The 24,418-nt window shown below is 42.6% G+C and overlaps 1 protein-coding gene across 1 annotated transcript in view; it reads right to left on the reverse strand.

Moving 5' to 3' along the window:
* SHROOM3 (shroom family member 3) overlaps positions 1-24,418 on the reverse strand; it is an 89,629-nt gene that overhangs the window by 12,470 nt on the left and 52,741 nt on the right. The window contains exons 5-7 of the mRNA XM_066574343.1: positions 7,790-7,857; positions 4,836-5,672; positions 3,097-3,582 (exon numbers count right to left, since the gene is read on the reverse strand). Of these exons, the coding sequence (XP_066430440.1) occupies positions 3,097-3,582; positions 4,836-5,672; positions 7,790-7,857 (1,391 nt within the window). The remainder of the gene's footprint in view (positions 1-3,096; positions 3,583-4,835; positions 5,673-7,789; positions 7,858-24,418) is intronic.

Below are 24,418 nucleotides of genomic sequence, written 5' to 3' on the forward strand. Positions count from 1 at the left end.
CACAATGTTGATCCAGAGGAAAGCAAAAAAGACCGATAAAGTTCCATAGTCTCACTGCTCTTACAGTAAAGAACCCCCTTCTATGTTAGTGTAGAGACATTCTTTCCTCTAGATGTAGAGGGCGCCCCCTTGTTACAGTCCTGGGTATAAATAGATGATGGGAGAGATCTCTGTACTGTTCCCTGATATATTTATAGACGGTTATCAGGTCGCCCCATAGCCTTCCTTTCTCTAAAGTAAATAACCCCAATTTTAATAGCCTCCCTGGGTATTGTAGTCCGCCTATTTATTACTTTAGTTGCCCGTCTTTGAACCTATGAAGCCTTAATATTACAGATATCAAAATATTTTAGCAATTGAGAAAGAACATTGACCTCCTATCTCACAAAGTAGATTGCCATAGCCGGTCTGTGTTCTTTCCTCCCTTATCAAATCCCCTGTCACATACAAGTAACTGGCCTGCCATCACTAGATGGAAATGCTGTAATTGGCAGTGACACTTGCACAATGTCATCCGAGGTACATAGAGGCCTGACATGTTACTCTTCCAGAGGCTCCGCACACCTCGTCCTCCATCTATGTGACAGGCTGTCAATGCGTCTAGTTTTTCCATATTCTAATAATTAGTCCTGATTTGCCAGGTGACAGGCCATCACCCTAGGGTCACTTTATCATATTGGAAGAATAGACTCATAGAATGGTAGAGTTGGAAGGGACCTCAAGGGTCATCGGGTCCAACCCCCTGCTCAGTGCAGGATCACTAAATCATCCCAGACAGATATCTGTCCAGCCTCTGTATGAAGACTTAAATTGAAGGAGGACTCACCACCTCCCATGGCAACCTGTTCTACTCCTTGATCACCCTCTCTTTCTAATATCTAAAAGCTGGAAGACGACCAGCCCTTGTTATCAGGCAGTCGTTCATCTACAAAATACTGCCTGTTTACTGTGAATAGTGAATGGAGACAGGCAGACCAGAATGATTGCTGGCCCACTTCACCTTCATTCACTAGCTATGATCATTCCTGTGTAAAAGCGCCCAACGGTTCGGTTCACACCACAATTGTGTTTTTTTTACCCCAAAATAAAAGTATACTACCAAAAAGGGAAGCGGCTGTCATCTGTTTGACGGATACATTATTTTTCCAAGTCTGTCCTTACATTGGTGTTATCCCCGCTGTCCCACTTGTGTTGTTCTGTTACAGAAGCAAAACATTGTAGACGACAGGGACGGATCAGTCATGTGCCGGACACTAGTGGCGCCATGATGGATCCCACTTACTATTCTGGGGTCAATAAGCTGCTGTTTTTGACAGTATTGTTTGTGGAATCTGTGATGGAGGCTCTAAAAAGAACCAATGGGTTGATTCTCTTGAACGTTTTTTGCGCGCATTTATAGTGCATACACAAAAAAATAGGACCTGCTCTACCTTTTGGCATATTTGTGCAGCAAACATCCCATAGAAGTTTATGGGAGGGGCGCAAATGCACTCAATACACTACAGAACACATTCGGACCTCATAGCCTTTTAAATCATGGCACGTGGGAGGATGATGAGAGGGTCCCGCAAATGTGAACAGGCCCCGCAAGCGCAAAAAGTATAGTATTATGCACCGATGCATGTGCAAATCTACCTTGTTCGTGGCTCAAATGCATTGCGTTGAAGTGTGCGCAATTGTGCCTACAGACGTCTGAATAAGCCCTAGGGAACAAGTCCCAGTGTTCCAGGGGTTGAAGTAATAAAGGCAGTGTGTGGTAAGATAAGATCCACAGCGGTAGGTCAACGCCATTTTTATTTAGGACAGCTAAGAAGGAGGAGGGTAATAAGACCTCCTTTATCTGGTGCGTATGTGAATCCAAGAAGAGAAGAGGAGGGTGGAGCAACTTCTATTAAGAATATGATGAATGATGAAGAAAGCAAAGTTTTCTGAAAAAGTATATATAAGTTGCTGCCGGTCCAAGCCTTGCCGCCGTATATAACAGTAATGTGACTTTCAGAAAATGAAAGCCCATTGACCTCAAGCGCAACCCGTTTGAACAGAAAAATCATTGAGACAAGGGAATTAACACAATTTTTTGTTATTAGTTATTAAGGCCTCATGTCCACGGGGAAAATCAGGCCCGCCGCGGATTCTTCATGTAGAATCCGTAGCGGGTCCCTCCTGCCCCGCGGACATGAGAGCTGAAAATAAGAATAAACTCACCTGCTCCGGACAATGCGGATCTTCCTTCCTTCGCGGCCGGATCTTCTTTCTTTGGCCTGGCGGATGTGCTCAGCACGCCGGCGGTGCGCCGGGCACATCCGCCGGGCCGAAGAAAGAAGATCCGGCCACGAAGAAGGGAAGAACCGCATCGTCCGGAGCAGGTGAGTTTAATTTTGGTATGGGTCTCCCGCGGATCCGGACGGCTTCCATAGGCTTCAATAGAAGCCTGAGGGAGTCGTCCCCGCGGGAGACCCGCACTAAAATTGAGCATGTCCATTTTTTTTCCTGGCACGCAGATCCTCGCCTGACGGGAAAAATGACATCCGCAGGTATTTAACTACCTGCGGGTGTCCAATGCATCACTATGGGGTGCGGAAACGCTGTGGATTTTAAGCCCGTGGACATGAGGCCTTAAACAGACAATATTAACACGTTTTGAGGACGCAGACCCTTCCTCAGAAGTTGGGTGAATTGAGTAACTATCATTCTTCTCTTCCTGAGTACAGAAACCATCAGATCTTATATCCAGCACACTTAATGCAGCCAACCTCTGAGGAAGGGGCTGAGCACCCGAAACACGTTGATATTGGCTATTTGAATATCTAATAAAAAGGAAACAAATATCTTAGGAAAATGTAACAAAAAATGATGGCCCATAAGTTGAATAGCACTGAATGTGGTTGGGAGGTAAATACCCCAGTAGTGAAGATGTTAGTGATCCCCATAAGAGGACGTCCCCTTAGTTATCACTTACCGGATATTTTCTCATTGTTTAATATTTAAATGCGCCAAAAGAGTGAGTCCAATAGTAGCGCCCTCTAATGTTACAAGGTATAAAGATCCTACGGCAGTCCTAATTAGAAATAATGTACAATTTTATGAGCCACTTACATTTCATTTTCTGCTGAATGAAGCTCGTCGGGGAATTTCCTCTCCTTGATCCACCTCCTATTATTTTCCCTTAGTGCACAGGTACTTTTCATGAAAAGCCCCCCCATTAGATCCATAGTGGTTTTCATCTTGAGCTCTGGATCTAAAATGTCGGCAAGAGACGTGTCTATGTTTATTATCTCCTTGGCCAACTCCTGAGATTTCACATCTTCTGGAGTCATCACCTTCGTGTTGGCATGACTTAAGGTGCTTTCATAGGTTGGGATTTTGTGGTCGGCAATTGCAAGTGCTTTGGAGGAGGTTGCCCCATCTTCAATGTAAGGATATTGGAAACAACCTTGACTTGGTCCCAGTGAACTTGTTGTTAGTTGAGGTATTTGAGTCTGACAAACTTCTGAATTGTTCACAGGTAGATTGGAATTCGACAGGTCCAAAGTTCTGTCTTCCTGGTCTCTTTTCTCCGCCCCTTCTACTAGGATTGGGTGCCTGTAATGTTAAAATAGAGAAAGTAAGAGCAAAGTTTTGGATGACTTATTCATAACTTGTGATATCCTTAAAGCGGTTGTCCTGCAATCGACATTTATTGCCTTTCCACAGGATGCATGATAAATGTCCGATGGCTTGGGACTCCACCACTTGTACCACCACCGATCACTAGAATGGCGGTGATCAGCCAGGAATAGGGGGGGGAATTTGAATGGAGTTGCAGGTGAGCATATCCTTTACTGCTCTAGTTAAAGTCTATGGGACTGAAGGGAAATAGTCGAAGTCTGTACTGGATAGGTGATAAATATGATAAAATTACCTTAACCTGTAAACTTTAAAGACGTATGCAAAATTAGAAAAAACGGCTGATTTTCTCCAAAACTAGTGCCAGCTCTGCCAACAGTTTATATAGCGTGTGGTGATGTAGCTCATTCCCAGTCACTGGTGCAGGAAAAGAATACATCTTGAACTCATTAGATGAATTATCAATTTCAATTGCTGGGAGCGTTGGTATTTTTTTGCGCGTGCGAAAAAACAGCAAAATATGCGCCAATTCACACATAAAAAAGCAACTTGCATTCAACTAATATGCAACACTCTTGCACGAGCAAATATGCATACGGTTGTGTTAAACCGGCCTAAGACATGCAGATTTGGGGTGTATTTTAATTCCCCGTGTGAAAGTGCCTTTTACTACCATATTACCAGGAATTAAATCATTTCCAAATAAATTAAGGCCGGATTTACATCTGCATTGGAAGAACCGGCTGGAGGTTCCCCCACAGATCCGGCTCCAAATTTCGGAAGAAAAAGCGTTGTATGCGTCACTTTTTCTTCTGTTTCGAAGCCGGGTAGCTGAGCGGAAACCAAATGGACCCCATTGCAATCAACGGAATGGAGCTGTTCGGCCACGGGTATTCCCCTTTCCTGCTTCCCGGACGGAGCAGGAAAACGGACCCCCAATGTAGGTGTGAAACCACCCTAATCTACGCAACTGATACACCCAGTTCACAGCTAGGCTTGTTGCAGAAATTTCTTGGAAGTCATTTTCTGTCAAAGCCCCCATAGCGCTGAATGGGGCAGCCGCAGAAATCTCTGCAACAAATCCACCACGTATGAACAATCAGCGAATGTCCCAAAGTAGTTACTGTAAAAAAGTTGGTAAATGCTAAAGCAAGTTGGACCGAAATACTAAAAACGTAATATTGTGACAACGTGTCACTGTGAATTCATCTTCTCCTTCCAGCACGTACCTGTCATCTAATGTCTTCTTGAAGGAGGCTGCAGAAAGATGTTGTATATTCTCTTGATTTTCCCTGAGAAGAGCATCTTCCAAGGAAGGCGGTGGGAATGGAGGGGGAGAAGGTGGAACAAATGGCTTTTCAGGAAATGTCTCCGACTCTTGCTCCTTGACAAACACTTCATCATCCTCCTCATCATGTACAATCGCGGGGGAGGATGACTGGAGGCAAGACTCGGATATACGGAGGGATATTTTTCCATGGTGGCACGGGGTTTCTGGCTCGGATGAACTTGTACTCCACATTGTATTGCTTTGCCAGGGAACAGAAGGACTAAGCTCAATGACAGAGCCTGAATTGCTGGTGGGAGGTAAGTTTCCGGAATCTATGCATTTCGTTTTCAGAAGTCGTGGCCTCTGTGGCGGAGAAGACTTGGTTTTTAATTTCTCGTTGTTGTTGTTGACTAAATTATTGGCGTTTGAACTTAAATCCATGGGCGTTCTATTCTTATCTGGAGATATATCCATATTCTTAGGAGGACATAAAATATCTTCAGGAGCAATAAAGTCTTTTGCATTATGACTGTAGGAAATTGGTGTCATTTTGGAAGCGTTTGGGTTAATAGAAGTGACAGTGTTCATCCTTCCACCACGTAGGTGATTGTATAATCCAGACATCGCAGTGAGACTTTGGGCTCTGGTATGGCTTTGAATACCCATCGGTAGAGTGTGGGTTGAAGGATGAGCTTGTTTCTCTCCTCCGGGGCTAGGATGGTGAGCGGTATATATACTAAATGCTGGCTCATGTTTTGCCTTTTCCAATGCGTCTTCACTTTTGCCTCTAGAAGACCTAAAGAGAAAAGTTATTACTATATATATATTTTACACTGCTTTCTAACACATATGTATATAAAGGTAGTAACAATCACTACTTCGTTAAATGTAACCACACATGATAATCTTGACGACAGTCATTATGCAAAAGCCGGCTGACCAAAGCAATATTATGTGCTGAAACAAGACAAAATGAACAAAAAGGGACAAAGAAAAAGCAAAACCACGATTATGACACACTTCACAAAATTGTCCAAGTTACACATATTTATGGTATGCATCATTTTTATTGTTACTCGATTTAAACTCAAAAAGGACCAAAAAAACCCTAAATTTTTTAGTTTAAGAGGGGACTAGATGCTTTTCTAGAGCGCTATGATATTAGAGGATATAGATATTAAATAACCAGCGGGGTTGTTGATCCGGGTCTTGGAGTCAGGTAGGAACTTTCAAATGTTGATCCAAGGATTATTCTGACTGCCATTATGGAGTCGAGAAGGATTTTTCCCCCCCAAATGGGTTAAATATAGGGATGAGCGAGCACGCTCGGTAAGGTCAGTTACGCGAGGGAGCCTCGCTCTTCTCGAGTAACTGCCTTCTCGTCCGAGCGTGCTCGGGGAGGGGGGGGGGGTAGAGAAAGAGATCTCTCTCACTCTCGCCCCTGCTCCCCTCCGCCCGCCCAAGCATGCTCTGACGAGAAGGTAGTTACTCGAGAAGAGCGAGGCTCACTCGAGTAACTGACCTTACCGAGCATGCTTGCTCATCTCTAGTTAATTGGCTTCTGCCTCATTGAGTTTGTTTTTGCCTTCCTCTGGATCAACAAGGGGAGGTTGAAACAGGCTAAACTAGATGGACATTGTCTCCCTTCAGCCCAACATACTATGTTACTATGTAAATTGAAGGGATGAAAAAATATGTGTAGACACAGAAGTATTTTCCATGAAAAAAGGAGAGCCCCACCTAAAAAGCATCAAGATGACGCATGTATAAAAAGACATGCTACGGTGCACAGGTCTACAAAAAGATAAATATGGCGCTATGTGCGCCTATCAGCACACTTTACAACAGTAGAGCCCTCTCTAACTTTGCTCTTCTCATTTTTGAACTTCGTATTGTTCGTGAAGTTTTTCCATTTGCGGAGTGTACTTTTTGCACTCTAGTCTATTAAGCTCTGTTGATGCCATATTCTCTAAACTATTTCTATATATGCAAATATGTATGTACAGTTATTGTTTGGAGGTGTATAAGGCGGTAGTGTTTCCCAATATGTACCCTTATCATGAGTGGTCCTTCTAGGTTCATATAAATTTTTTTATATTTTTGAAATTCAGGTTTTTTGTGCTTTATTGGTTTAAAATACTGAGTAACAATAACTTTATATATACAGTATGCATAGCTTAACTTGGTGTACCCTTCTTTGGAGCGTGTGATAATAGTGGGTAGATTTGTTTATCAGAGTCTTGTTTCCACTCGCAGATAGCGTTTCTGTATTGAATTTACTTTTTTCAAGTCAAAAACGGTCCCCATTCAATAATTGTGGGTTGAACCTGATATTTTGTTAGGTTAGAACAATGATCCATCGTGATTGGTCGGGCAATAAAGTGGGCCCATTTTTGCTGAGTCAGATCATCCTGAACCAATTCTGCTAAAATATTGGCTCTCTACTTTGAGCAGAAAGGACAGGTGAGTTGGCTTAGCACTGATGCTTTGTAGTGCTGGAGTTCTAGGTTTGACTCTGACCTTAATGGAAATTTGAACCTGGGACCCCACCACTGCAAGGCAGCAGAGCTAACCACGGGGCCACCACCACGACCACCTCTACTGTTGTTCAAGGAGGCCAAATTAGAGAACCTGATCTTTATTCCTATTGATTTTAATGGAAGTCGGATTCGGGATTCCCGATTTACAATTATTTTGTAAAATCAGGTCGGTCAATCCCGACCCAATTATTTCAATAATCACTCAAAACTAGTGGCCAGTATATTCCATGTTTATGTAAATGGTGGTTTGTATTCTCTTTTGAAATGTACATCCACGCCAAATATTGGAATACAATTGCCTGTACTTTGCCAATACATCAAGTTTCAATGGAGTTCTGGCAGTCCCGGCATTATCAGTGAATTGGCAACTCACCGGAATCCTGTACTAGCAGATGTATGTGATATGTTCTTGACAAACATCTCATGTTTCACACCAAAATCCTGAAATAAATGAAACAGCACATTACACAGCAGTCGTTATGTAGCAATTAATGATGTAATGTCTCACTAAGATTAAAGTTCACTCAAGTTCTGAACAATATGCGTGTTTCTAAGTTTGCCATTTACTGTATTTATCCACTTTGCGGTTGACACATCCAACATATAATCATGATATAGCACTGCAGTGAAATAAAAAAAGTACTGCTGCCCACCTTTCATTCTTATTAACACAAAAATAACTTTAGACCAAAATATATGTAAAGCTTTTAAGTACAAAAAATATAACAAAAAGAAACTCATATATAAAGAAAATATATTACACACTCATTGTTGCTTTACAGTAAAGGCAGGATTGAGGTGCTCACTCCTAGGTCTTCAGATATGAGCAGTGCCCAAACCAAAAATGTATTAGCTGCTGAAGACAACCCGGTTTCCCTCCGTAGCAGTCCAGTTTCGTGGTTCAAAACACCACTGCAAACGGAGGCGACGGTGGGTGTCAAAGGCTGTACACGTAGAGGGCTCCATCAGACCAAATCTCCTTCAGCCATGTGTCTGGAAATGGTTCTAGGAGACACAGGGACCTGTAATGATGGTGCTCCTGTCTCTGGATGGCGGACAATGAAACAGTTGAAGCCACTCATACTTGTCGGACATCAGACGATCCTCATTACTGGTGGTCTGTTGAGGACGTCCTGGGCCCAGTTGCCTTTTGTGTGTGCCCTCACACATCCACTGGTCTCAACATCTCCAGAGTCTGGTTAGAATGGCTCAGGTAGCAGACAATTTGTTGATACGGCCATCCAGCTTCTCGGATTCCAATAAAGCCCCTGTCTCAAAGTGGGCAAAATCTCTCTGATTGCATCATAGAGGTATCTAGTGGTCAACAAGCTCTACACAACCGGAAAAAGAGGTCCACTACACACAAGGAGACTCTGAGAGCCTTTTTGTAAGCCAAGGGTTAAACCACTTTTAGCAAGACCGTTCATCTAATTACGCCACAACTCTAGTCATTTGTATATCTGCCCGAGATCAAGCTGCACGCCGATGTGAAATGACAACTCCCGTATATATAACACTCAAAATACTTGATTGATCCCAGCTACCATGTTGTCTTACAGTCACCCAACAAGACTCAATGTTTTATATACAGTTACCCATAGATTAAGCTCACCAAAATATCAAGGGTTCTCCTGTCATGGCCGCGAATGTGGATCTACTGTGCATCTAAACCAATTTGGCTTAGGGCTATATATTAGGTTTGCAACTGGGGATCCCCATTTTTCACCCTTTAATTCCACTAGTCGGGATCTAGTCTTCGCTGCAGGGAACCTCAGCCCGCTACTCCAGAAATAGTCTTGGTTAAGAGACAGCTGACGCAACTTGGTCAGGAATACTGTAAAGGGGTAAGGAAAGGTGTAGACAGAATCATAGTTGAAGAACAGAGCCGAGGTCATGACAGGTGGATTTCTTCTATCGCAGACAAAAAGGCTGAAAGTTATGGCAGGCAGCAGGCCGACGAATTATGGTCAATAAACAAGCTGAAGTCAAGACATAAGAATCCAAGAAAGCCAAGTGAGACAGGCATGGGTCAAAAACCATTGAGATCAGATGCAAACACTTTCGTACCTTTGCACAGTGAGAGACAAATTACTCAGACACCCTCCAGTGGGGAATCGAGACTTGAGTAGACTGTAGCCTATAAACATACTAGTAGAAACCAGTATGGGATTTCATTTGGCATGTAACATCACCTTCTGTTTGCCGAGGGTTGCTTGGTGCACTTGAATGAGTCTCTAAAAGAGCAGCGGTTCAACTATTTCACCGAATGAAGTCTGGACAAAGTGTCATGGGGATCAAACAATGAAGTAACTTAGTCTAGTCTTGTAAGAGGGAGACTTGCAGTACTCTGTGTAAGTAGCTCCTGAAGTGGCATTCGTTGAGTGTTTTATCAGCCTAAGTTGGGTTAGCTATGGGGAATTTGCTCTGGTTGTGCAGTGGAGAATCAGTCTGGTAGGAACCAGGGAGGAGTGAGTGGAGCTTGGCTCATATTTGGTGGAGGCTATAGTTAAGCCCTTTTGGGGCTTGTAGAAGATTCCAATCCAAAAGCTAATAGTATAGTCCCGTCAGGTGAGTCCCGAAGAGCAGTAGACTGAACTTAGTTCTTAATAGGGGGCTTAGTATAATGGGGGCTCTTGTGAACATGGTCTAAGAAGTAGAGCCTTCTACTCTTCAGTGCTGTAGTGAAAAGTGTATTCTAAGTGGAGGCCTGTATGAAGTAACACGGTAATGGGGAAGGGCTCCGGTGAAGTTAACAAGGCCCGAGATAGACAGTGGCACATTTATTCAGTGTTATATTTTATTTAGTTTGTGTTCTGGAATGTGAGGAAACAGCACAACCTTGTTTGGACTGTAACCATTTTGTGTTTGTGTTTCAACTAAGCGTTAAAACCATTAAAGGGGTTGTCCCGCGAAACAAAGTTGGGGTATACACTTCTGTATGGCCATATTAATGCACTTTGTAATATACATCGTGCATTAAATATGAGCCATACAGAAGTTATTCACTTACCTGTTCCGTTGCTGGCGTCCCCGTCTCCATGGTGCCGTCTAATTTCAGCGTCTAATCGCCCGATTAGACGCGCTTGCGCAGTTCGGTCTTCTCCCTTCTGAATGGGGCCGCTCGTGCCGGAGAGCGGCTCCTCGTAGCTCCGCCCCGTCACGTGTGCCGATTGCAGCCAATCAGGAGGCTGGAATCGGCAATGGACCGCACAGAAGACCTGCGGTCCACCGAGGGTGAAGATCCCGGCGGCCATCTTCACAAGGTAAGTCAGAAGTCGCCGGAGCGCGGGGATTCGGGTAAGTACTGGACGGTTTGTTTTTTTTATGCCTGCATCGGGTTTGTCTCGCGCCGAACAGGGGGGCTATTGAAAAAAAAAAAAAAAAAACGTTTCGGCGCGGGACAACCCCTTTAAGCTTTTTGTGGAGAAGAGTCAAGCTAAAAAAAATATCTTGCAATTGTCTTCTTTTTAAAGAGGAAGCGCATGGGAACCCTACAATACAGGCTGATCCTGCTGATTACGGTGAGTCTGGGCAACTCAGTCCTAATCTTTGTGGCCAGCTTTAGTGCATTGAGGGAATGTAGCATGAAGCTGCTTACAGTGTGGCCAACTAAGGACAGGGCCCACACGAACGTGAACCAGGGGAGTGGGTTTAGGTGGCAACTGACCCTATGCTGCAGGGAAGATGATAAGGCCCTACCTACTATGCAGGGCAATCGCCTCTATAAAGACAGCCACACGCTGGAACCTCGGCCCTGCTCTCCCTGTCAGGGGAATACTCACAACCAGGCAGAACTGACACAATGCACCAGCTCACCACACAACCTCGCACTCCACAGCAGATGGTAAAGCTGGACATAAAAGCGAGGTGTTAGTTCGTACATTGGCCAATGAACTTAAGCTGCAAGCCCCGGCAAGGCCCCTTGTGTCTTGCAGTCCCTACTCTAGAAAGACACTAAACACGCAGCACAGGACACCATTCACACCGCAACACACTAGGGTTAGTATGCCAGACACCCACCCACATAGAACAGGACAATTCACTCCTCATGTCTAGCCGCTTGCTCAGACATACAGAACTTGACACTGTTCCTACAGGGCTATCCACACCTAATGTCTGGCCACCTGCCACTGGACACCAGTCACACAGCAAGCTGCAACACAGAAGTAACGTGACTGCTCACCCTGGACACCAGACAGACACTGACAAGAGCTGGGTTTATATGTGAGCAAAGACACGGGGGATTGGCTAGCAGGAGATCACCACACCCAGCTAGCACAATCATTCACCACCTGTAGGGCTGTGCTGCTAGTAGCCATAGTACTACAGGTCTCAGCAGCACAACCTAACAGTTTACAGCAATCAAGAAAACCTTGTGAAACAGCACCAAGGGATATGAACAATAGGGATGTATGGTGACCTGTTTGGTGTGTGGTATCTGATAATGCCACACCAAATCTAATCAAGCTTTGATATTAGATGAGCCTTTCGCACTATAAGACATACCTAACAACAGGACGCAAACAGATTTTAGACAACAGAAAAGAAATATTTCATGCTAATTAAAATTTTCTTAGTTTAAAGAAGTGGAGGGATTAACATCACTAACTTTGATCTAATAGTCCAAATTTAGAGTCCTATGCAATGGCGAGCAGTGGGTTTTCATGGGATTCTTAAGGACAAGACACTTCAAACAGAGAAGTTAGTATGATAAATTATTATATATTTTTACTAGAAAGAAAGAAAAAGGAACCTTGGAGGAATCTTAAGGGGAGGACTGCTAATGAAAACTCTGAAAAGTTATAAAATACATAAATAACCTATGTAGCCCAGGCAGACCTCCTAGGTAGGCAAGTGTAGGGGAGCCTGCATGCCTTTGTATTGCTCCATAGTATGCTATAGGGTGATGGGTCATTCACTGCTGGTTGCATGAGAGCAGAAGGCTTACCTATCTGGCAACCGTTTGAAAGAGCAGCTCCTTGGGTTCTCTGCTCCTGCTTAAGGAGAATTGTAGGCAGAATGTGCTGTTCAAGTCCAGGAAGAAGAATCAGATGGTACACTGAGGGCTCGCCCAAGAAAGGCAGCGGGCAGCTTCCGATGGAGTAAGTAATTCCAGGGGATGCTTCTTTGCAGGTTGCCAGTGACAGGAAGTTTGCATAGTATTTAAGTAAATTGAGTGAGCGTCTATAGAGAAAGATGGCATTTCCGGGCAGTCAGGTGCAAGCTATGGAGGCAGTTATTGTTTCCTGTGCCAGGCAAAATGCTCTATGAACGCAGAGCCCAAACAATAAGAAAGTGGTCAGGGGGGTCTGGCACTGTCGCACCCCTCAACTCTGGAGGAACTTTTCATCAAGATTTTTAATTATATTCTCCTGTGAAAAGAGACCTGAGTTCTTGAAACACGCTGAGTGTCATCTGTATCAATTCAGTAGTGAATTGACTTACCCTTTTGAAACATTTGAAGGCTCTGGATACAGCGGGTGGTAGGAGCTTATCAGTCCCATATTTGTAAGTAACTACTCCTCTGGGAATTTATGATGATATATCTTTTTCCTAGCGCCTTTCTAAGTGGTGTTATCTTTTTTTTCCTCTTTGCAGATGTGTCATTTTCATGTACATAGAGCTACAGCTTTTTGTGGTTAAGTGCCTCCCTCATGCCTGACTCTAACCTTGGCATTCAGCAAGTAGGCTCCATATTAGGGGAAAGCTCTGAAAAGCCCCAGCAGTAGAGTGATCTCAGTGGAGAAGAGTGCAAATACCACCGTGGATCAATCAATAATGGGTTTTGTTATACACCATGTCCCAGCATTTATCAAAGTATTCTTAAGTCACTAACTAAACAGACAAATGGATTGGTTGGGGGGGGGGGGGGGTAGAAAAATGTATGTATGCTTCCTAAGAAAAACAATAATGTTCTAGAGACCCTTATGAGAATAAAGGAAATGTTCTAATATATTGTAGATTTACTTATAGCAAGATCTAAAGTTATCCCCTATTCACACAATGACTTTATGATCTGTGTGTGTCTGACTGCTGGGACCTCCACCTATCTCGGGAACAAGGGTCCCAATGGTTCCCACATGAATGGAGCGGAGGACGCACATAACTTTACAACTTGGTACCCCTGGCAACAGCTTCTCTCTTGTGAGAACAAAAAGATGGGAAATGTAAGACTGAACATGTCCGATACTTCATTCTCCCAACATCCACTGCCAGGAAAGAGTCGAAAGGCTACCCTAAACATAAAAGAGTTGGCTGGTCCCACTGATAAAGCTGGAGATGACCAACGTTTCTCGTATGGGGGGTGTTTAGCTGCACTCCTATAATACAGAGGAGCTTAGTTTTCCTTCATATGACTCTAAAGCGTCTTGTATAAAGATGATACTTCCCAGAATGCAAAATCATTAGAGTAAGGTTTAGCAAGGAATGCTAAGAGATTTCAGTCTGCCAAATTCTGAATGTGGCTCTTGGCTATAGCAGAGGTGAAAGTAGAAGATAAGTAATGCAAGTGTAACTGGCTGGTGGCTTGTGCCCAGGTTCAGGACGGAGCAGCAAGACACGTGATGTTCCTCATATTTTATCACGTCTTTTGTTACTTCTCACTACTGCGGTGTAACCGCTACATAACATTATCGCTATGGCCGTAAGCCCTGACCTCAAATGGCCCATAGGAGCAGCATCCTCTACGCAGAACACTTAAAGCATCGTAGATGTCTTCCATATTTCCAGAGGTCGTATATACATAACATAACTACACCACCTACATAGCTACATCAACTACATAACCCTTGCAAGGCCTTGCTTGACTACCAACTGTGGCGCCATTATTACAGTCCCGTGCGTCCATTTTCTTCCCACCCTGGCCAGAGATTTTACCTCAAGCAATACTGAGGGTCATAGTCCGCTCATGCTTGTATGAACCATCTTTTTGCAGCTTTCTCTCACTTCTTTCATTAGCAACGTCCATGGCGAATCTTCTGCACTGCCGCCATGGTGTCAGGCAATGTGAGGAGAGAGTCTCCCACTCCTCTCTCGCTCTGTGGAGTTCTTCATCCCAGGAATGCAGCTCGTCTTCCATTTTTGGCCCTCAGAAAATCAATGCACTTCTGGCAATCTCTCCAATGCTGCTCCCTTCCCAGCATAGCGACAACACTGTTATATTGGTGGCGGCACTTTCAGGGACAAGTCTCTGCTGCTGCAGCCTCTGCTTGGGGCTGTGATGCAGATTCCAGATTAGCCTAGCCCTGTTTACCTTTCCCTGACAAAGTGTCTGGATCTTCTGGCGGTGAAGCGCTAACCACATCCCTGCCATGGCATCACTAGGGGTGGAGCCCCCCTTCTTGAAGCCTCTAAGAGGTCATGGGAGTATGGCGCCATCCAGCGCCCTTCAACATGGCACCGTCTAGCTCTTGAACTCTTCCTTCCGCAGCTGTGTCACTGGGGCCACAAGAGAGGAGCAAATACAATGCCTATCAGCGTTCTTTAGACCGACACTGGCAGCTTGTCGTCTTCCCGGTTGATTACGAACCGGATAAGGTGGGGATTGAATTAGCGGCCAATGGCCGCTCTCACAGCAGCTGCATGCCGCTCCTCATTGCAAGCATTACCCTTTACACAAGTTTGCTCATCATTTTATGAAGTTCCATTCTATATTTGAGGTTTAAGAAGTTGCATCTGGGGATGCAAGTTTTGGACGCCAAGGGCATTGAGCCTAGTGGCATCCCCTTTACATGCTCTGTATAATCGTACAGGTTGCGCACCCCTAAGCGGAACTTTGAGCACCACAATTCCCTTTCTATATATAACCTAAATGCTTATCACACTTTGAGACACCTTGTATTAATATGATAGCCAATGTGATAACTGCAAAACGGAAAATCACTTTATTTACCTAAAATGACATATTTTGTGCTAAAAAAAAAATCACTCTAAAGTGCTGGCCCCTAGGGGCGGTCACACTTCCTTATAATTTGTTATGCACTGCCTGTTGTCAAGTGAAGTCTGTCTCTAGTAACACAGACACCAAGACATAACAAAAGTGGAGGTGGGAGTTGTCTCACACTGCCCATAGAAGTGTGTGAAGAGCACAGAGGCAGGAGGAAGATGTTGCAGAAGGACAGACAGGCTCACAGAGGCATGTTGTTTCAGCCAATATTGACTAATGTATTCTGTTATAGCTACTGAAATCACATTTACACTGTTCAGTACTGCTGAACACTGTTCTTCATGACGCTGTTATTTCTCTGTTTGTGTTATAGAGAGTTAAGAAGTAGAATCTGATTTTTCTCCATGCGCAGTGTATAGAAGACAACATAATAGCAGTCTCCACTTAGCTGCTCAGAGAAAACTGAAAATTAGATATATGACCTGCACAGGTCAAAACTGGTGATAAATGCAGGATACAAGTCATACAATAGCCAGACATAGTGTTATGCCTTGTGTACCCACATCACAGCTTATTTTGCAAAGTCAACTGAAAGTGCGGGTACACTTTTAAGAATCGATGAGTCTTCAAAGCAATAATATCTGAAGTGAATCACAACTCAACATTACCAAAGTTTATTGCATTCCATATCTTTCACCGCTTGTTTACAGGCCATACTTATTTAGGGGTCAAGGCTACAACATACACGTTTCCTCTAAGACATATCTATACAGATAAAAGGTTGATTAAAGCAGTATTTACTAAAGTAATCAGAAATCGGAAAGATTTCGGTCTGCTTAGAAATCAAGTTGCTACCAATTACACTGGAAAACGATTAAGGTTTTTTTTTTCCACTGAGCCAGCAAACATCAGAAAGGCCAAGAGGAAGTTTCATTCTCAGTAAATAGCTCTAATTATAAGCTATTCCAAACTGACACACAATGGCAATGTCTCAGGAGAAGAAAATGGGAGGAGTGCCCCCAAAGGCACATGGGAGAAATAGGACAAAAGTGCTACAGAGTGTTATTCAACCGAGAATCCAAGGAAGAGTAGGAAAGTGGCCCGCTTTATACCGAAGCAGCATTATGTCCTGTAAAAGTCAAAATTTATCAATGTTTATGGGATCTGCTCAAAAATTGGTGATGGATGGATGGATGGCTGGATGGATGGATGGATGGATGGATGGATAGATAGATAGATAGATAGATAGATAGATAGATAGATAGATAGATAGATAGATAGATATGAGATATATAGATAGATAGATAGATATGAGATAGATAGATAGATAGATAGATAGATATGAGATAGATAGATAGATAGATATGAGATAGATAGGAGATAGATAGATAGATAGATAGATAGATAGATAGATAGATAGATAGATAGATAGATAGATAGATAGATAGATAGATATGAGATAGATAGATAGATATGAGATAGATAGATAGATAGATAGATAGATAGGAGATAGATAGATAGATAGGAGATAGATAGATAGATATGAGATAGATAGACAGATAGATATTAGATTAATTGATTCATGGATTGATAGATACTAGTACCAGTGTTTCTGGTAGTGCAATGCGACACTTACTAATATAATATAGTGAAAGGGATTGGAGTTGGTCAAAATATTTCCGTGAGCAGCACGTAATTTCTGAACTTCAGCAGCTCGCTGAGGAGACATGTTCGCTCGTTGCTTTCACATATCTGCTGCACAAGATTTATGAACTTTTGCTGGTGGCTGAGGTGAAATCGTAGCTTGTCGCTGTGTCATGTAAGCTGCATTAGCTTGACGACGGCATTGTACTCTCTGTGGTGACATGTTTGTGCGACAGCGACTGTTTCAACACTGGACAACGGTTGACGATTAGATGAAGGCTGGACTGGTGTTGGCGGCATCAGCACTTGAGATGACATGATATCACGTTTAGCAGGTGTGAAGATAATGGGGAAGGACTGTGCTTCAATGTTGTTGGTCAATATGCACCGCCAGCTATGTATGTGGATATTTGTGAGGTGTCTTTTATTGGAGTCTCCACACAGGTGTGCAGCTGTCTAACAAAAAAAACCTGCAAACTGCCAGACTGAGTACTGTTGTATACATAGCAACTGAGGCCACGGATGTAGTCTGCCCGTAATCCCTCATTCAGTGCACAGGGATGAAGGACATGTGATGACATCACTATCATGTGATCATGGGTGGAGCTCAGAGCCCTTGTGACTGATCACATGATGGTGACATCATCACATATAACTCACACAATCACTTAGTTACTCATCGCGTACAGACAGGTGGTCATTAGTATTTTGATTAGTATTTATTAGGAAATTATAGTAACAGTGTTTCTTGTGGCGCAATGTGCCACACAGCTGTGCTACATACACGTCACACACAGAGCACTGCTATATACATTGTTCATCCCATACAACAGGGATCAAAAGCAGCACAGCACTGGAGATGAAGGACCTGTGATGATGTCACCTCCATGCTACACCCCTGATCATATGATGGTGATGCTCATCCCGAGTGAATGACTTACATGCTCCGCCACTGATCCAATGACGGTGATGTCATCAAAGGTCCTTTATCGCCAATGAATGAGTTACATGTTTCGCCCCTTATCACATAGCGGTGACTTCATCACAGGTCCTGCATCCTTGTGCAGATTACGGCCGAACCACAAACCCCCTGCGGCCTCAGTTGCTATGGAATACTAACGAATTCCTAGCCAAACCGCAGCCGTATGCGTACAGGACCTGTGATGATATCACCGTCATGTGATCAGGGGCGGGGAATGTAACTCTCTTACTGGGGATGAAGGACCTTTGATGACATCACTGTCATGTGATCAAGGGTGGAGCATGTAAGTCACTCACAAACCCACTTACTCATTCACGGACGGACAGGTCGTCATTAGTAATTTGATGAGATAGATAGATACGGTATGAGATAGATAGATAGATAGATAGATAGATAGATAGATAGATAGATAGATAGATAGATAGATAGATAGATAGTGATTCCAGGTAGTCAAACACATTAGTTAACTGTCAGTCAAAACTGGCTCATGTGGCCAGCTATGTAATGTTATGGGAAGTCTCTACTTTCCCTGACAGTACATGAAAAAACATATACAGACCTATGCCATGTTAACCCCTAAGTGATAAATAGATAGATAGATAGATAGATAGATAGATAGATAGATATGATGTTGATAGATTTGAGATAGATAGATAGATAGATAGATATGAGATAGATAGATAGATAGATAGATAGATATGAGATAGATAGATAGATAGATAGATAGATAGATAGATATGAGATAGATAGATATGAGATAGATAGATAGATATGAGATAGATAGATATGAGATAGATAGATATGAGATAGATAGATAGATAGATATGAGATAGATAGATATGAGATAGATAGATAGATATGAGATAGATAGATAGATAGATAGATAGATAGATATGAGATAGATAGATATGAGATAGATAGATAGATAGATATGAGAGATAGATAGATAGATAGATATGAGATAGATAGATAGATAGATAGATAGATAGATAGATAGATAGATATGAGATAGATAGATAGAGAGATAGATAGATAGATAGATAGATATGAGATAGATAGATAGATAGATATTATAGATAGATGATAGATAGATGGATAGATAGATAGATAGATAGATAGATAGATAGATAGATAGATAGATAGATAGATATGAGAAAGATAGATATGAGATAGATAGATAGATAGATAGATATGAGAAAGATAGATATGAGATAGATATGAGATAGATATGAGATAGATATGAGATAGATAGATAGATAGATAGATAGATAGATAGATAGATAGATAGATAGATAGATAGATAGATAGATAGATAGATAGATAGATAGTGATTCCAGGTAGTCAAACACATTAGTTAACTGTCAGTCAAAACTGGCTCATGTGGCCAGCTATGTAATGTTATGGGAAGTCTCTACTTTCCCTGACAGTAGATGAAATGCAACAAGCTGGATCCCTTGTTCTCACAGGAGATAAGCATCTGGCAGTGGTTTATTCCCCTCTGCCCACTGAGAGAACACACTCATGCTTAGGCGAGTGTGCATGTGTATGGGGGTGAGGAGAAAGAACTAAGAGGCTATTCACATTAGGATTTTAGTATCCATGAATTGCATATATTTTTATACAAACAGTCTATAAAACCACGAAGCTTCATGTACCCATAGATTAGTATGGGTCAAACGTAGTTCAAAAATGTATACTTCAGACTATGCTTTACCACCCATACATTTGTGAATGTTTTCTTTGTGGGATGGAAAATCATAGTCTACTACACTTTTATTTCCCACATAAAAAAGTATGAAAACGTATACTTTTTTTTAATATTACAGTCAATGGAAAAATGTATGGAAACATATAGCTGTACATTTCCATATGCTTAACCCTTTCCAATCCAATTTGTATCCTGGTTTTCCTAGGGGCTTGCTCTTTCTCTATCGTTATATAACGGCGCTATCTGCTGGCTAAAGCCAGTACTGCATGAGGTGACACGTTGGATAGGCTCTGACAGCAGAGAGGCTGGCAATATACAGTAAGAGAACCCCGACGGACGTCTTCCAACATCGGAGCTGTACAGCCTTAAATCATAATGTCTTCAGATGTCAGACAGTGGACTGGAAAGGGTTAAAGGGCTTTTCCCATGACTTACAATTGATTCAGAATCACTTTGTCCTTCCAGGTTGCTGCTGACCAGAAAAAAGCTGTAACTATCTAATAATCCGTGGCCCCCTAGCCATAGTCCCTTGGGCTCTGTCCTAATAGTCAGTCTATCCTGGAGTGATGAATATACTAACATCAAAGCACACAGTGCTATCCAGAGACTCATTAGCACGCTGGCCAGTGCAAGCTTCTGATAGATATTAAAAATGCCTTGAAGAAAAAAAAAAAGTGTTCAAATGCAAAACAGGTATGCTTAACCAATTACGACCGCCCATACATCTTTTGAAGGTGGCCGTTAATGGACTTTATTCTGATGCAATCTCCTGTTTATGGTGCCATAGGGAGTAGTCGTTCCCAAACAGCCTGGCACTTGCTCAAACAGCGCAGACCAAAGAAACTTTCGATCCCCATTGTTTAACCTTTAACATGCCACAGTCAGTGCAAACACAGCATGTAAAAGACTGACAGAGGGAGGGGGCTCCCACTATCACTTATTGGATCCCCACAATGTGATTGTGGGGTCCTGAACGAGTGCTATGCCACCCGGACACTTGAATATGGCCATCTGATCTGCCAGCTACTGTGCCCTATGAGGCTCAGCCACTGGCTGAGCTTCAAAAGCTTTATAATACACTGCAATACTGAAATATGGTAATGTATTATAAGAGTGGACGAAAACAAAAAGTAAAAAAAAGTATTAAAAAAAAGTAAAAAAAAGTAAAAACGTCAAAACCCCTCTTTACTATGTAAAAAAAAAGAAAACCACAAATCTTGGGTAGCCAGAGAAAAAAGTTAATACACTATTTACCTGGGGCATACCGCATCCTTGTCGTCCTAGGCTTATGCTCTAGTCAATAAGTTTTCCCAGTTTTTTTGTGATAAAATTAGATGCCTCGGCTTATATTCGGGTCGGCTTATACTCTAGTATAGACGGTATCTATCTATCTATCTATCTATCTCATATCTATCTATCTCATCTCATCTCATATCTATCTCCTATCTATCTATCTATCTATCTATCTCATATCTATCTATCTCATATCTATCTCATCTCATCTCATATCTATCTCATCTCATCTCATCTCTATCTATCTATCTATCTATCTATCTATCTATCTATCTATCTATCTATCTATCTATCTATCTATCTATCTATCCATCCATCCATCCATCCATCCATCCATCCATCCATCCATCCATCCATCCATCCATCCATCCATCCATCCATCCATCCATCCATCCATCCATCCATCCATCCATCCATCCATCCATCCATCTATCTATCTATCTATCTATCTATCTATCTATCTATCTATCTATCTCATATCTATCTCATATCTATCTCTCTATCTATCTACCTCATATCTATCTATCTATCTATCTATCTATCTCAAATCTATCAACCTCATATCTATCTATTTATCTATCTATCTATCTCATATATATCTATCTCATATCTATCTATCTTTCTATCTCATATCTATCTATCTCATATCTATCTATCTATCTATCTATCTATCTATCTATCTATCTATCTATCTATCTCCTATCTATCTATCTCCTATCTATCTATCTATCTATCTATCTATCTATCTATCTATCTATCTATCTATCTATCTATCTATCTATCTATCTCATATCTATCTATCTATCTATCTATCTATCTATCACGTAGGGGTTAACATGGCATAGGTCTGTATATGTTTTTTCATGTACATTTAACATATATGTTAAACATACATGCGAATCCTAATGTGAACAGCCCCTTCAGTACATCGCCAGCTTAAGGTCATCGATGTCTTGCCAACTACTACAGTCATAATTTCCTTGGGGTGTGTCTGATATCTTAGGGGGATGTCATAAACAGAAGTTTTTGGCACAGGAGAGCTGTAACTATCTAATAATCCGTGGCCCCCTAGCCATAGTCCCTTGGGCTCTGCCCTAATAGTCAGTCTACCCTGGAGTGATGAATATACTAACATCAAAGCACACGGTGCTATCCAGAGACTCATTAGCACGCTGGCCAGTGCAAGCTTCTGATTATAAGTGGCTTAAATAATGTGTCCAAAGTCTAAATTTAGTAAAACTTTGGTACTTAATTATTTGAAAAATGCTTAGGAGGAAATAACATAACATATTGTAATAATAGTAGAAAGCGGAATTAAGTATTTCCTAAAATACAATATTATGTATTATGTAATTCGAGAGGAGGAAAACAATTATTAACTGCAAGAAGCAGACCAAAAAAGGTCAGCAAGTCTTCGGTGGAAGACAGTGGGCTTGGGAACAGAATCTCAGTTTTGCTCTGACCTAGTTAAAAGGCATTTTTGTCTATTACCCGTGGAGCAGACGCAATTAAGTGACAAGGACATTCTAATCCCACATGTTCAGCTGCATTCCCACATACTTCCTAAGCTCCAGTGCGTAATCGACAGCGGCCGCAGCGCTGACAGGATGAGTTTAGTTATACACACAGTACGCTATTATGCCAACTCATAAGAAGTGCTTTCTTTTAGGTAATCCAATAGACACGTATCTGCGTGCATGTGTATATATATGTATATATATATATATATATATATATATATATATATACACACTATACATGTATATCTATACATCGGCCTTCATATACTTTATATTATAATAGTTACTTAGTGTGTAAGGCCTCATTCAGACGAGCGTGTTTATGTGCCTACATAGGTGCGCACAAACCCGCGCGCCCATGTACATGCAAAAACACGCAGGAATAAAGCGCTGTGTACTATTGCTTTCAATGGGGCAGCCGCTTCTGCAGATGACCCCATTGAAAGTAATAGGTTGCCGGTAACCCCTGCAGTGATTTTCGAGTAAGGGCTTTAAATATAAGCCCTTCCCTGGAAATCATCCCTAGCATGTGTAAAAAATAAAAAAATATATACTCACCATGAATTCAATGAGTGGCCGAGCACTGCCTGTGATTGGCTGAGCGCTGTGACCAATCACAGGCAGCACTCAGCTGTCATTCAATGATTGGCTGAGCGCAGTCTGTGATTGGCTGAGCGCTCAGCCAATCAGACACAGCCCTTCCAGCAGGCGGAGATTTAAAATCCCTGCCTGCTGAAAGAGCTTCATAGCAGTGCAGGGAGACAAATAGCTGGACACACCTGAGCACCATAGCAGTGAGGAGGGGAGTATATATATTTTTTCTTTTTTACATATGCTGGGGATGATTTTCAGGGAAGAGCATATCGAAAGCAATGGGAAAACATTGCGATCCTCTGCCACAGCTGTGACAGCTGTGGCAGAGGATTCTTCACTCCCCGTGGGGAGTTCCCTTGTCATAGAACACTGTGACAGTGCTGTCAAAGTGTTCAGTGACAAGGGGACTCCCCATGGGGAATATTTACACGCACAATGGAACTATGGTGCATGCATGTCCTATGTTTTGCAGGTGCGCGCGTTTGAACGCCTGTAAAACACGGACATGTGAACACACCATAGGAAGATACAGGGTTCAAATACACGTGCGATTTTGTGTGCACCTATGTACGCATCTAAACACGCTCGTCTCTATGAGCCTTAAAGGGGTTGTCCCGCGCCGAAACGTTTTTTTTTTTTTTTTTCAATAGCCCCCCCGTTCGGCGCGAGACAAACCCGATGCAGGGGTTAAAAAAAAAAAATGGACAGTGCTTACCTGAATCCCCGCGCTCCGGTGACTTCTTACTTACCTTGTGAAGATGGCCGCCGGGATCTTCTCCCTCGGTGGACCGCAGGTCTTCTGTGCGGTCCATTGCCGATTCCAGCCTCCTGATTGGCTGGAATCGGCACACGTGACGGGGCGGAGCTACAAGGAGCCGCTCTCCGGCACGAGCGGCCCCATTCAGAAAAGAAGAAGACCGGACTGCGCAAGCGCGTCTAATCGGGCGATTAGACGCTGAAAATTAGACGGCACCATGGAGACGGGGACGCTAGCAACGGAACAGGTAAGTGAATAACTTCTGTTTGGCTCATAATTAATGCACAATGTACATTACAAAGTGCATTAATATGGCCATACAGAAGTGTATAACCCCACTTGCTGTCGCGGGACAACCCCTTTAAGGCTGAAAAGAGACATATGTTCATCCAGTGCAGCCTATTACCCCCCACCCCTTGCCAATGTTTATCCAGAGAAAGGCACCCCCCATGAGGTGGAAGCCAATTTTCCTCACTTTTGGAAAAACATAATTCCTTCCTGACTCCAAACTGGCAATCAGAATACTCCCTGGATCACCGACCCCTCTGAAGTAATCAGTGACTATAATGTAATATTGTAACGCTCGAGAAAGGCATCCAGGCCACTCTTGTACTCTTTT

Source organism: Eleutherodactylus coqui, chromosome 7, assembly GCF_035609145.1.
Source record: "Eleutherodactylus coqui strain aEleCoq1 chromosome 7, aEleCoq1.hap1, whole genome shotgun sequence".
NCBI classification, from domain to species: domain Eukaryota; kingdom Metazoa; phylum Chordata; class Amphibia; order Anura; family Eleutherodactylidae; genus Eleutherodactylus; species Eleutherodactylus coqui.